General features: G+C 42.4%; 2 protein-coding genes across 2 annotated transcripts in view; both read left to right on the top strand.

The window, feature by feature from the left end:
• Positions 1–11,020, top strand: part of LOC108768649 (homeodomain-only protein) — a 24,800-nt gene that overhangs the window by 2,630 nt on the left and 11,150 nt on the right. The window lies entirely within an intron of this gene.
• The window catches only part of LOC108768641 (cilia- and flagella-associated protein 61), a 14,741-nt gene continuing 6,492 nt past the window's right edge, over positions 2,772–11,020 (top strand). Inside the window, exons 1-13 of the mRNA XM_018519147.1 lie at positions 2,772–2,951; positions 3,148–3,282; positions 3,396–3,556; positions 3,773–3,905; positions 4,018–4,507; positions 5,558–5,822; positions 5,940–6,112; positions 6,786–6,996; positions 7,218–7,388; positions 7,463–7,554; positions 8,489–9,376; positions 9,576–9,821; positions 9,886–10,488. Of these exons, the coding sequence (XP_018374649.1) occupies positions 2,776–2,951; positions 3,148–3,282; positions 3,396–3,556; positions 3,773–3,905; positions 4,018–4,507; positions 5,558–5,822; positions 5,940–6,112; positions 6,786–6,996; positions 7,218–7,388; positions 7,463–7,554; positions 8,489–9,376; positions 9,576–9,821; positions 9,886–10,488 (3,744 nt within the window). The 5' untranslated portion in view covers positions 2,772–2,775. The remainder of the gene's footprint in view (positions 2,952–3,147; positions 3,283–3,395; positions 3,557–3,772; positions 3,906–4,017; positions 4,508–5,557; positions 5,823–5,939; positions 6,113–6,785; positions 6,997–7,217; positions 7,389–7,462; positions 7,555–8,488; positions 9,377–9,575; positions 9,822–9,885; positions 10,489–11,020) is intronic.

Genomic DNA, 11,020 nt, shown 5'->3' with positions numbered 1-11,020 from the left:
CTTTAGTAAAATTAATAAAATATATTACATATCTTATTATAACACATATTAGTAAATTAAAGAAACTCATATACAATTCTTTGAAATACTATGTTGTCTCACTATTATCATGATTTTCAGGTTAAATTCTAAGAGAAAATTCTCTCCGTGTAGCAGCTGATGTCAGAACTGTATTCTATCGATCGTTCTGACATCTTTTCAAAGATCTCAATCTATATCTCTATATAGCTTCTCTCTATATACACAGAAGAAGAAGTTTATTACATTTTACCATTTTTGAGAGATTTCAAATTAATTAGATATAGTTAATTAGATATAGTATACAATCAGGAATGTCAATTCAAACCGAATTTGCTTTACATTTTTCAACATTTTGATTATATAACAATATTGCGATTTAATACGCATCAACGGAATGACGAGACCTCCAACGATCACGCAACATCCTTGCGTTCATTTTTTTATTTTGTGAGTAGTTATTAATAAAAGCGTCCTCGCGCGTCGCCCTACAAAGTGTTATTGCGCCGTTTCTTTCCGTGCGACGAGTGTCCCACGATCTGTGATTAACCGCTTGATCTCTCAGCTAAGATAGTAGTTTGTGCCACTGAGATGGCTGTCTCGCAATTTCAGACTTTCTCGCTAATTAAATCATTTGATGATTATTACGCTTCGTCGTTTTACCGCGCCGCGCCGAGAGAGAAAAGTCACGTCGATCGTGAAGCAACTTTTCTTGATGCAAACTGTTCTTGAGTGAAATTTTATTTCAATTCGTTTAGAGAATGAGAGAGAGGGAGAGAGAGAGGGGGGAAGCATTTTCTAAATCTATCCTTGTTCAACATAATATAACTACATTTTCCATCTTCGTATTCTTCGTAGAATCGAGAGACGCACCTTAGCTATTTAGTATCGCACATCGATCGTGATCCCATGTTGCATGACGAAAGTCATTATCTTAATACCTTCGGAATCACCGCGAGTCAAAGATGTAGTCGGGAATCGATGCGATTTGGTAAAACATCCCTGGCAACCAATGAGAAAAAATAGATTTATTATTTCCGCAGAATTATAGAACTTGTTTAGTAAAACTCGAATTTTCCGTCGTTAACTGACTCTTCTACTGTATAATTTTACGCGTTTCGAATTTTCGAAAATTGAATTATATACAGTGGATGCAAAAAGTATTCGCGCCCGCGCGTACAGAGAAAATATTATTTTTTAATTTTATTTTTAAAAAGTAAATATTATCCAGCGACAAATGAGTCATCGAACTGATGTCGAATCGATATCGATACGATGATTTCAACATCACATTGATTCGATGTTTAATTGACAATCATTTCTTGTTGGGTAATTAACAATTTATTCATAAAGAATAAAATAGACTGTATGTTTCTTAAAATTATGTATACCAAAAAAGATGTGTATTAATTATAGAAAATATATCATCTGAAAAATAAGCGAAAATTAAAAATTGTATTATTTGGATGGTCAAAAAGTATTCGTACAGTCGAGAAATTTAGCTTCTAAAATCAAGAATACATGCGAAACTTGTTTGTTTACGTTAGAACAGAATGCATTCATTGTTGAATGCAAAATTACTAATTAATGTTTATTTTGTACAAATAAGACTTTTTTTATAAAAAATTTCCTTGTACAAATACTTTTTGCTCTCACTGTAGCTAATTATAGGTATGTACATACATATCGTGATTTGGTTCGATGCAAAGTTTATAGGCTGACGTGGTTCATGCACAGGAATGAAAGAAAGGAAAGGTGTCTGAAACGGTATCAACTCGATCAAATGATTCGGTTCGGAAAAAAGGACATTGAAGACGTGACAATGTACCGTGACAATCGTTCGTCGATTATCAATTTCCGCATGTCGTCGCGTAATGTCGCATTATGTCCTCACTCGAGTATCACGTTCGTTGTACTACACGTACACGTAATTATACGCATACCGTACTCGATGCACACCGTAAATAGCTTCCGCTATTTACTATTGTAAAGTGCTCGTACCAATTTTTCTTCCTTTTCTTCGAGCCTGTGCCATGCTTGGCCAATACGGTGCATCATATCGCGTTCCGTTATCGCGATTGCATCTATGATAATCTATAACTGTAGATATCGGTCAATAATAAAGCCCAGCAGATTCGAATGGTAGATGAATGATCGTTCAAATGAATTCCCCGTCTTTGCTGTGGATCGTTCAGTTGTACATAGATTATACGTTTGACGTGACACTTGCGCGGCGACTGTCTATGATTGTTACTCTTAATACAAGAGCCAAAGAAGCAGAGAAAGCGAAAGGCGAGAGGCAATTTAAGAGGAGATGAGGAAGCGAAGCTTGGCCTCTAACTCCGTTTAGATCGTTGAAAGAGTTTCACACATACATTATGACCTTCTTTTTGCGCGGGTATCAAGTCGGTCGGTACTGCACACAGTATCCGACAGACTTTTCCCACGTTAAGTTGACATCCGAGATGGTAATTCCGATTGATTTCTCGACTTCCTCTCCCGTAAACAGCTCGCTCCGATCATTGGCAATCATCGATCAACCGAGTTCGAACTCAGCCGCTGTACATACCTAGCTAGGTCTGTTCGCGATAACGAGCAAATGCTTTAGTTAGGAAAAATGAAAAAACGACAGTCATTATCATTTCCATTTAAATTTAAAGTGTAAAATATATCGAAAACTATTCGATAAGAATAATCGATTGAAAATTGCCGAACGGCAATTATGATATGACATGTCCGCATCAAAGTCCGCTTGTCATGAGTCAACAAGCTTCCAAAATGTCAACTTGCCTCGGCGAGTCCGAAGAGTTAAAAAAGCCTAGCAAAATCTCGGGATCCCGTCGCGTTCAACATTCGGATTTATCGCGTTTAGAGCTCCTGATACGTCCGACGACTCACGAAATTTTCGGGAATGTGAAATTGGAACAACTCTAGTACTTGCAGCCATACATGCAGTTACTTTATACGCGCACTCGCATTTGGAGAACTTGCTCTCATTATTTATACGTATATATATTAATATAATATATAATATTATATATAATGTCAGCAATATTATATTAAATTGTAAATCGGTGCGCTTTCTCCCGTGCGCGTGCATCTTGATGTACCGTTACATAAAATTTGCAGCGAGACTTCCTGCCTCTCAGTGATCCAACACAACGAGAGACGTGACGTCATTTCGGGGATATGCCTCTGCAATTACCCCAATATACCGTCCGTGTCACTGGACGATTGGTTGACCTGGTTAAAAACAATTTACGGGTAATTTTCTGTTTGCGTCGATCGTAGTAGAGTTAATATGACTTTACGATACGAGTCGGTATCTTATATATTATATATTAGGCGGGTTTATGAGATTAACACTTTTCAAAAAGGATTCCCGCTGCTACGGAACAGAACACAATGTTCATACACTTGCTCGTATGGGATGAGCTCTACTCGAACGAGTTTCTTGGAGAGCTATTGGCTGCGGTGTTTGACAACATTACCTATTGCCAATACGTGGTTCTCGTAATTCCATCCCAAGTTAAACCAGGTGATCGCTTTTTTATCAAGTCACCCATTGATTCTGCTTTAAATTTTTTACATCGGAAGAAAGATGTTATTAGATCTGTTCTTTTTAGCTAAAGTTCTTGCACGGTTCATCTTTCTTCCTTTTCTCTTCACATTGAAGAGAAAAAGAGAAAAAATGAACCCTGCAAGAAGTTTAGCTAAAAAAAATAGGCCTCATATTTTGACTTGCGTTATCTAGTGCATTTGAGCGTGTTCGAGCGAGAGATGACTAAAGTCTTGGCCAAAACTGATGTGCGAGACATCGCGCTGCAATTTCTCTATCTGACTAATCGACATCGATTACGTCCAAAGTTGAAAATACGGAGAGTTGTGTGAGTCGATTTTATATTTGCGATTGATACTTTCTAAAATTTCTTTCTAAACCATCTATACAACTCGGTATCGTATATATATATATATATATACTTGATGATATATATACAGAGAGGAGGATAACGACGATGTAATTGCGATTATCGACGGCGAGGGTACGCATCTAAAGGAGCTTTATGGAGAGTATTGTATTAGTGAGATGATTCGTCATCCGAGCAGTTGTCGTCAATTGATCATCGGAGAGGATACCAACGGCTCGGCAGTGGGTGTCATGTGTCTCAATACTACGATTGACATCGATCTGCTTAACGAGAATTTTGAATTAATGCCATACAATGGTTTGAAAAAATCACGGGAAAATGATCGTACTGTTGGACGTAACAAGACGATGCAATCTCAATTCGTTCACCATGTTTTCCCGACGCCGGATGGCGAAATAAATGCCTTCGTTTTGGAGATGTTTGCGACGCGCGATGAAATGAGGCCTCACTGGTCCCACGATTTCTTGGAGGCTGCTTTCAATTGCTTCCCGCATTTAGAGTACTGCGCGATTCTTCTTCCTTTCTCACATCCGTGCCATCAATTCCTTCAACATTTTGTGGTTAAGTATTGTAAATTAACTAATGAGATATTTCGATTACTTGAGTGTACAGAGTGTCCCGATTTTAAATGGCCAAACTTCGGGAGCGTTTAGGGAATTGACAAACTAAGAAAAGAAGTCCTTTAGAGATATGCTCGTTTTTGCTTCGCTTTGAAGGAAGTCGCAAAAATTAATAAAATGTAATTTTCGAAATATTATTGTTTACAAAGTGTAATATTATAATTTTCGTGTACAATTTGAGCGACAATACGCTTTAGAGGCAATGTGAGATACGCGCGCCGATTTCCAGAAGAGTGCCGGAGTTATTACGGAAGCTTTCCAGCAAGAGACACAAATTGACACAAGAGTCATCCTGTCCTTGTTCGATAATCAGTAAGAAACAAAGACAGAATGACTTTCGTGTTGATTTGTGCCTCTGCTGGAAAGCTCTCTACATTGTGTGTATGATTTCAGCTATTGGTTTACCTCTTATTGCATTGTTATCTTATTCTGGTTTTGTTACTGGTAGACTTTGTAACAGCAATTTTGCTGACGCCTAACCATTTGCAAGCTACTATTGTCTATTGTATTTATATTTATGTTAACTAGACTATAGTCTATTGTATCATATTTTATGTCTATTATTCTATTAATATGTAGTCTTTTTTTCATATGGCTTTGCAATAAACTAAATTAAAATTAAATTAAATTGATCAGATCAGTTCGGCTACACACGAACAAGATGTAATGTGTGCATTGCTGCAAAAGGCCAACATTTTGAACAATCTGCATTAAGCAAGTGACAAAACAAAGTGAATAAATAAGTAATAAATAAGTATAAAAATGAAAACTACGTTTTGCCGTTTTTGCGATTTTATCCAAAACGAAGCAAAAACGATATTTCTAAAGAATTTTTTTTCTTAGTTTATCGATCTCTTCTACGCATATACGTTCCCGAAGTTTAGTTATTTAAATTCGGGACGCTTAGTATAAGAAAAAAAGGAACTTTAGGAGCACTTCTCTTTTCAATCTCGCAATTAATAACAAGAAAAATAAAAAATGAAAATGCAGCGCGTACCGTTGAGATGTAATAGAGATTTCCCTATGACGGTGTACGTTCTACACCGAGCAGTTGTTTGCGAGGAGTTGACGTGTCGCCGTGCCCGAACACAAGACCGTGAAGCTATAGAGAGACTCTTGTTCACTACATCAACAAAACGCGAGGTCTTGGCTGATTTTGATTTTGCCGTGAATCCTCTACAAGCTGTACAGCGTGATTGTTTCGTCTTTGAAAGTAACGATACAATGCTGGGGCTCGCTATACTGTGGTTATTACGTATATTCCCTTGTAAATTCTTATATCATGAATGATATTCAAATATCCAAGTTTTCTTTATTTTATGTTGTAGCACCGAGAGGCAGGTAAATTTCGTTACGAATCATTACCATATAGAGGATTACGTGTCTGTGCAGAGTATTCCTCAAAATGATTACGGACGTCTCTTGCATTTTGTTCTTATGCCAATTTTTTCCGCTTACCATCGCTTCTTCTTCTGCGAGATCGCACGTTTAAGCGAGTTAACGGTAATCTTTTATCGGCTTCATCACAAAGATGAGACTGTATTGGTAAGCTGTAACAATAGTATACACAATAACAATAATTGTATTTCTAGTAAGAGCACCGAATTTTCATCTCATCCCACAAAATTATGCTTCTCACATATATGGTCCTATAAGATCCAAGGTGCGTCCGGGGAGACGTTATTAGCCCTTTTTATATCATTCTATCCTTATTTTACATATGATAAACAATGGAGATAGAATGACACAAATAGCTATAATAGCGTTTCCCCGAACGCACCTATAATATATATTATACATATATTATATATTATGTCCGAGTTCTCGTCCGGATGATAATTATTGTAGTCGCGCTCCTGCGCGCCTATACCAACAGGATTTTAGATAAAGAAAGAAGAAATCCTTCTCTGCGCGTGCGCGGCGCCTGGCGCGTGTGGCGCCCGGCGTGTGCCTCGCTCGCGCCATCAGCCTCATTGTGTTTCCTGTTGCGCTTTCCAACAGTACGCAGTAGTCAACAGTGTTTATTTAAGTTTTTTCCTTAATATTATACCTCGCGATGCCTAGAGACAGGCACAGAAACCGCTCTAGGTCTCCTAGAAGATCCTCGAAAGCTCGCAGAACCCGGTCTCGCTCCCGGGGCCGTGCTCGCTCTTCGAGAGCACGGTCGCGTTGTGATTCTCGAATCCGCTCAAGGCGGTCGTCACGAAGCTCGTCGTAGGAGAATTCCATGATGGCCGCTGTCCGAGAATCGGCGATGCTGGAAAGATTGGTGCAACTTGTGGAAGATCAGGCGAAACGTATAGACAAGATCGAGGTTAGGTTACCCGACGACAGTCGTCACCCGGACGTTCCATCGCCGCAACCACTTCGAGCATCTCATCAGCGGTCGGGGGAACAGACGGTTTCCTTAAACCGGGGCTCTGTACCAGGTAAGCCCTCTCCGCGACCCCTTGCGTGCTCGGCACCATCGGCATAGAGGGGGCTAATCCGACGTGTTCCCCCAAAGCACCCCTTTTTTCTATGACGGTTCCGTCTGTTTAGATTCGCCTCCTGAGAACACAGGGTGTGTTACCAAATTTACTTACCACGTATACGGTTAAAGAACGTCTAGCTTCACTGGGTCCACTGAAATTGAATAAACTTATTCTAGCAACACAAGGTCCAAATTCATCTGTTTTAAAAAGGGACGAGCATCAAGCGGCTTCTCAGTCGCAAGTCGCAGCCTGTCTAAATGCTCTAGGCACCGGCCTCTCCACTCATGACCTTGGATCCAACGCTGCTAGGCTCGGCGGAGACGGCCATTGGCCAGATAGCGCACGCCGTTACTAGCAGATCTTCAATATCGGCTATCTTTACACAGACGTGCCTTCATTAAACCAATCTTAAACTTATTAGGTAAAACTACGGCAGACTCTGCCCCAATAGACGAATGGCTCTTCGGAACCTCGTTCGCAGAGGATATAAAGGACGCTCAAGCCTGCGAAAAGGCGGGCTCTTGAAGACCACACCAGCCATAAGTAAAGCAGTCAAGCATCAACCCTTGAGACAACTGCAGATTAAACAGGCCACGTCTGCGGGAAACGAGAAGGCCCCTGCTCAGAAGTCGTCACAGAAGCCTCGAGTGGGGGCCAGGTCCTCGAGAAAACCACCCCGGAGATCAGCGTCCCGCTCCCGTTATCACCGCAGATAACTACGGTAAGAACGGCCGGTCGCTTAGCATCTTTCGTCCATCGCTGGGAGAGTCTGACCTCGGACCCGGTCGTGCTGGAGACAGTGCGAGGTTATATGATACCATTTACTGTCGCCCCCCCAGCACGACCGTCGTGTAATCAACCCACATTTTCGCGATTAATATCTCTCGCCTGTGACGAGGAAATCAATCGTCTTCTTAGGAAGGGGGCTATCTATATGGTAGATCCGTCAGTGGACCAATTTTTATCGACCTTTTTCCTCATTGAAAAGGCATCCGGAGGAATGCGTTTCATTCTAAATCTGAAAGATTTAAATCAGTTTTTAGATCCCCCCCATTTTAAGCTGGAGGACTGGCGCACCGTAGTCCGTCTCATGCTCCCCGGAGTGTACATGGCTTCAATTGACCTTGAAGAAGCTTACCTGTTAGTAAGTATTCATCCTAGTCACAGGAAATTTCTTCGCTTCCAGTGGCGGGGATCTACTTTTGAATTTGCAGCACTCCCCTTCGGCCTAGCTACGGCTCCATTTATATTTACCAAGATCCTTCGGCCAGTTCTAAGGTCGCTACGAGAGAAAGGATTCGAGAGCGTAGTCTACCTCGACGATTTCCTGCTATTTTCGCCTTCTAAACAGGCATGTTACAAGAACATCCAAATGCACGTGGATACACTAACGGAACTGGGATTTGTAGTTAATTTTGAAAAATCAACTAATTCCAGATGTTCGTAGGAAATACCTCTCATGTTCGACTCGGTGCGACAATCGGTGTCCATTTCAGAATCCCGGCGTAAAAGTCTTCTTGCGAAGCTTATCAATATGGAGAAAAAACCCTCTTGTACAATTAGAAATTTTGCCAGCTTGATCGGCTCACTAATATCTGTGTGCCCGGCGGTGCAGTATGGCCTCTTGTATACGAAAACCCTTGAGAGGGAGAAATTCCACGCCCTGTTACGCTCGAATTCCGACTTCTCGGCCAAGATGTGCCTGCCATCGTCCCTCCGAAGCGATTTTCTCTGGTGGCATAGAATCTTATCCGATCCGGAACAATTGAATACAATCCGCTCAGGCCAATTCACACTCGAATTATTTTCAGATGCCTCTCTAAACGGTTGGGGAGCGGCCAGTGGTATGCAGCGTTCACATGGTTGGTGGACGACAGAGGAGAGAGCCCTTCACATTAACGCCCTGGAACTGAAGGCGGCCTTTATCGGTTTGAAGTGCTTTGCCGCGGATCTGAGAGACGCAAACGTCTTACTTCGCATTGATAATACGACGGCGATCTCATACATCAATCGCTATGGGTCGGTCAAATTTCCTCATCTCACAGCTTTGGCCAAGGAGATCTGGCAGTGGTGCGAAAGCAGGAATTTATTTTTGTTCGCGTCTTACATTTCCTCGGCGGACAACTTCATAGCCGACGAAGAATCTCGACGCACGGATGTTGATACAGAATGGTCTCTGTCTGCCTCCGCTTTCGACGTCATCCGCCAAAGATTTGGCCAATTTGAGATCGACCTATTCGCTTCTATCCTGAACGCGAAGTGTGAACGTTATTTATCTTGGTTCCCGGACCCTGGCGCTTGGGCGGTCGATGCCTTTACCATCACCTGGAATTCGGTCTTTTTCTACGCTTTCCTGCCTTTTATTCTGATCACTCGAGTCTTGCGGAAAATCATAGATGAATCTGCAGAGGGAGATTTTTTGTAGTGGTTTCCTGGTGGCCTTCCCAGCCTTGGTTCCCACTCTTCCAACGCCTCCTTGTCTCAGAACCGACAATCTTCGCCCCAGCTTACGATTTGCTTTCTGCTCCCCTTAGGGATCATCACCCGGCCCATCGGACACTTTCCTTGGCAGCCGGACTCTTATCAGGAGATCTTTCGAAGCTCGGGGGGTCCCGGACTCCGCCCTAGATACCTGCTTGGCTTCTCTAGCCCCGTCAACAATCCAACAATATACCAGGCCCCTACGCGACTGGTGGAATTTCTGCCAGAATCGCCAGCTCTCGCCTTTTACTCCCACAGCGGGAGTAGCCTTGGAATTCCTCGCCTTGGCTTTGGAGTCGGCCGGTTCCTATTCATCAATCAACACAACCAGATCAGCCATCTCATTGATCTCGCCAAATTCAGTCGGCGAAGACCCTCTTATTAAACGTTTCTGCAAAGGAGTCTCAGCGTCCAAGATACGATTACGTCTGGGATCCCGCTCCCGTAATCAAGAAATTAGCCTCGGAATTTCCTCATCAGAATCTCCCCTTGGATAGGCTTACCAGAAAGCTCGTAATGCTTCTCGCATTAAGCACAGGACAGCGCTGCCAAACTCTCGCAGCAATAAAGATTTCACAAATTTTTGAAGAAAATCGGGCACTCATTCGGATTCTTGACAAATTAAAAACTTCCGCGCCGGGAAGCCCTCAGCCACTTCTGTCCATACCTAAATTTGGAAATCACGAGGAACTTTGCGTCGTAGGCTTACTGTCTATATACACCGAGAAGACCAAGGACATCCGCCCACCTACATGTGATTCCCTGCTGATCGCACTGAAACAACCGCACGAAGCAGTGGGCGCTCCAACAGTCAGCCGTTGGCTTAGAACTACACTGTCCGAATGCGGAGTAAGCGACGCCTTTTCGGCTCATAGTACACGACATGCAGCGACCTCTAAAGCTGCAAACAAGGGAGTTCCATTGGAGCTGATCAAGAAGGCAGCAGGCTGGTCAGGGGAATCGCGAGTATTCGCTAATTTTTATAATCGCCCTCTCATCAACTCAGAGGCATTTGCCTCATCTGTTCTCCTTACAGATTTAGAGTCACATTAATTAAGTCTGTATCTTCTAGTGATAAATATAATTTTTTGTGATCTTGGGTTTTTAGCCATTGCGTATTCTTCCTGCCCGAGTCTTCGGAAGACCCGGATTGCAAATCGTCCTCTGAACATCCTACAATAATTATCATCCGGACGAGAACTCGGACATAGTTTATAGATTAAACGAACTTACCTAAGTGAAGTTCGATCTTAATTATGTCCTGGGTTCTCGTGCGGATGAGCTTCCCCCCCTAGTTTGGTTTCCCACCCAAGAGGTGCTAGGCGATTTGCGAGACTTTAAAATATGAGGCTGATGGCGCGAGCGAGGCACACGCCGGGCGCCACACGCGCCAGGCGCCGCGCACGCGCAGAGAAGGATTTCTTCTTTCTTTATCTAAAATCCTGTTGGTATAGGCGCGCAGGAGCGCGACTACAATAATTATCATCCGGACGAGAAC

This window comes from Trachymyrmex cornetzi, unplaced genomic scaffold (genome assembly GCF_001594075.2).
Source record: "Trachymyrmex cornetzi isolate Tcor2-1 unplaced genomic scaffold, Tcor1.1 scaffold816, whole genome shotgun sequence".
Classification (NCBI taxonomy): domain Eukaryota; kingdom Metazoa; phylum Arthropoda; class Insecta; order Hymenoptera; family Formicidae; genus Trachymyrmex; species Trachymyrmex cornetzi.
Note: the sequence above shows the minus strand (reverse complement) of the source record. Positions and strands in the feature narration are given on the sequence as shown.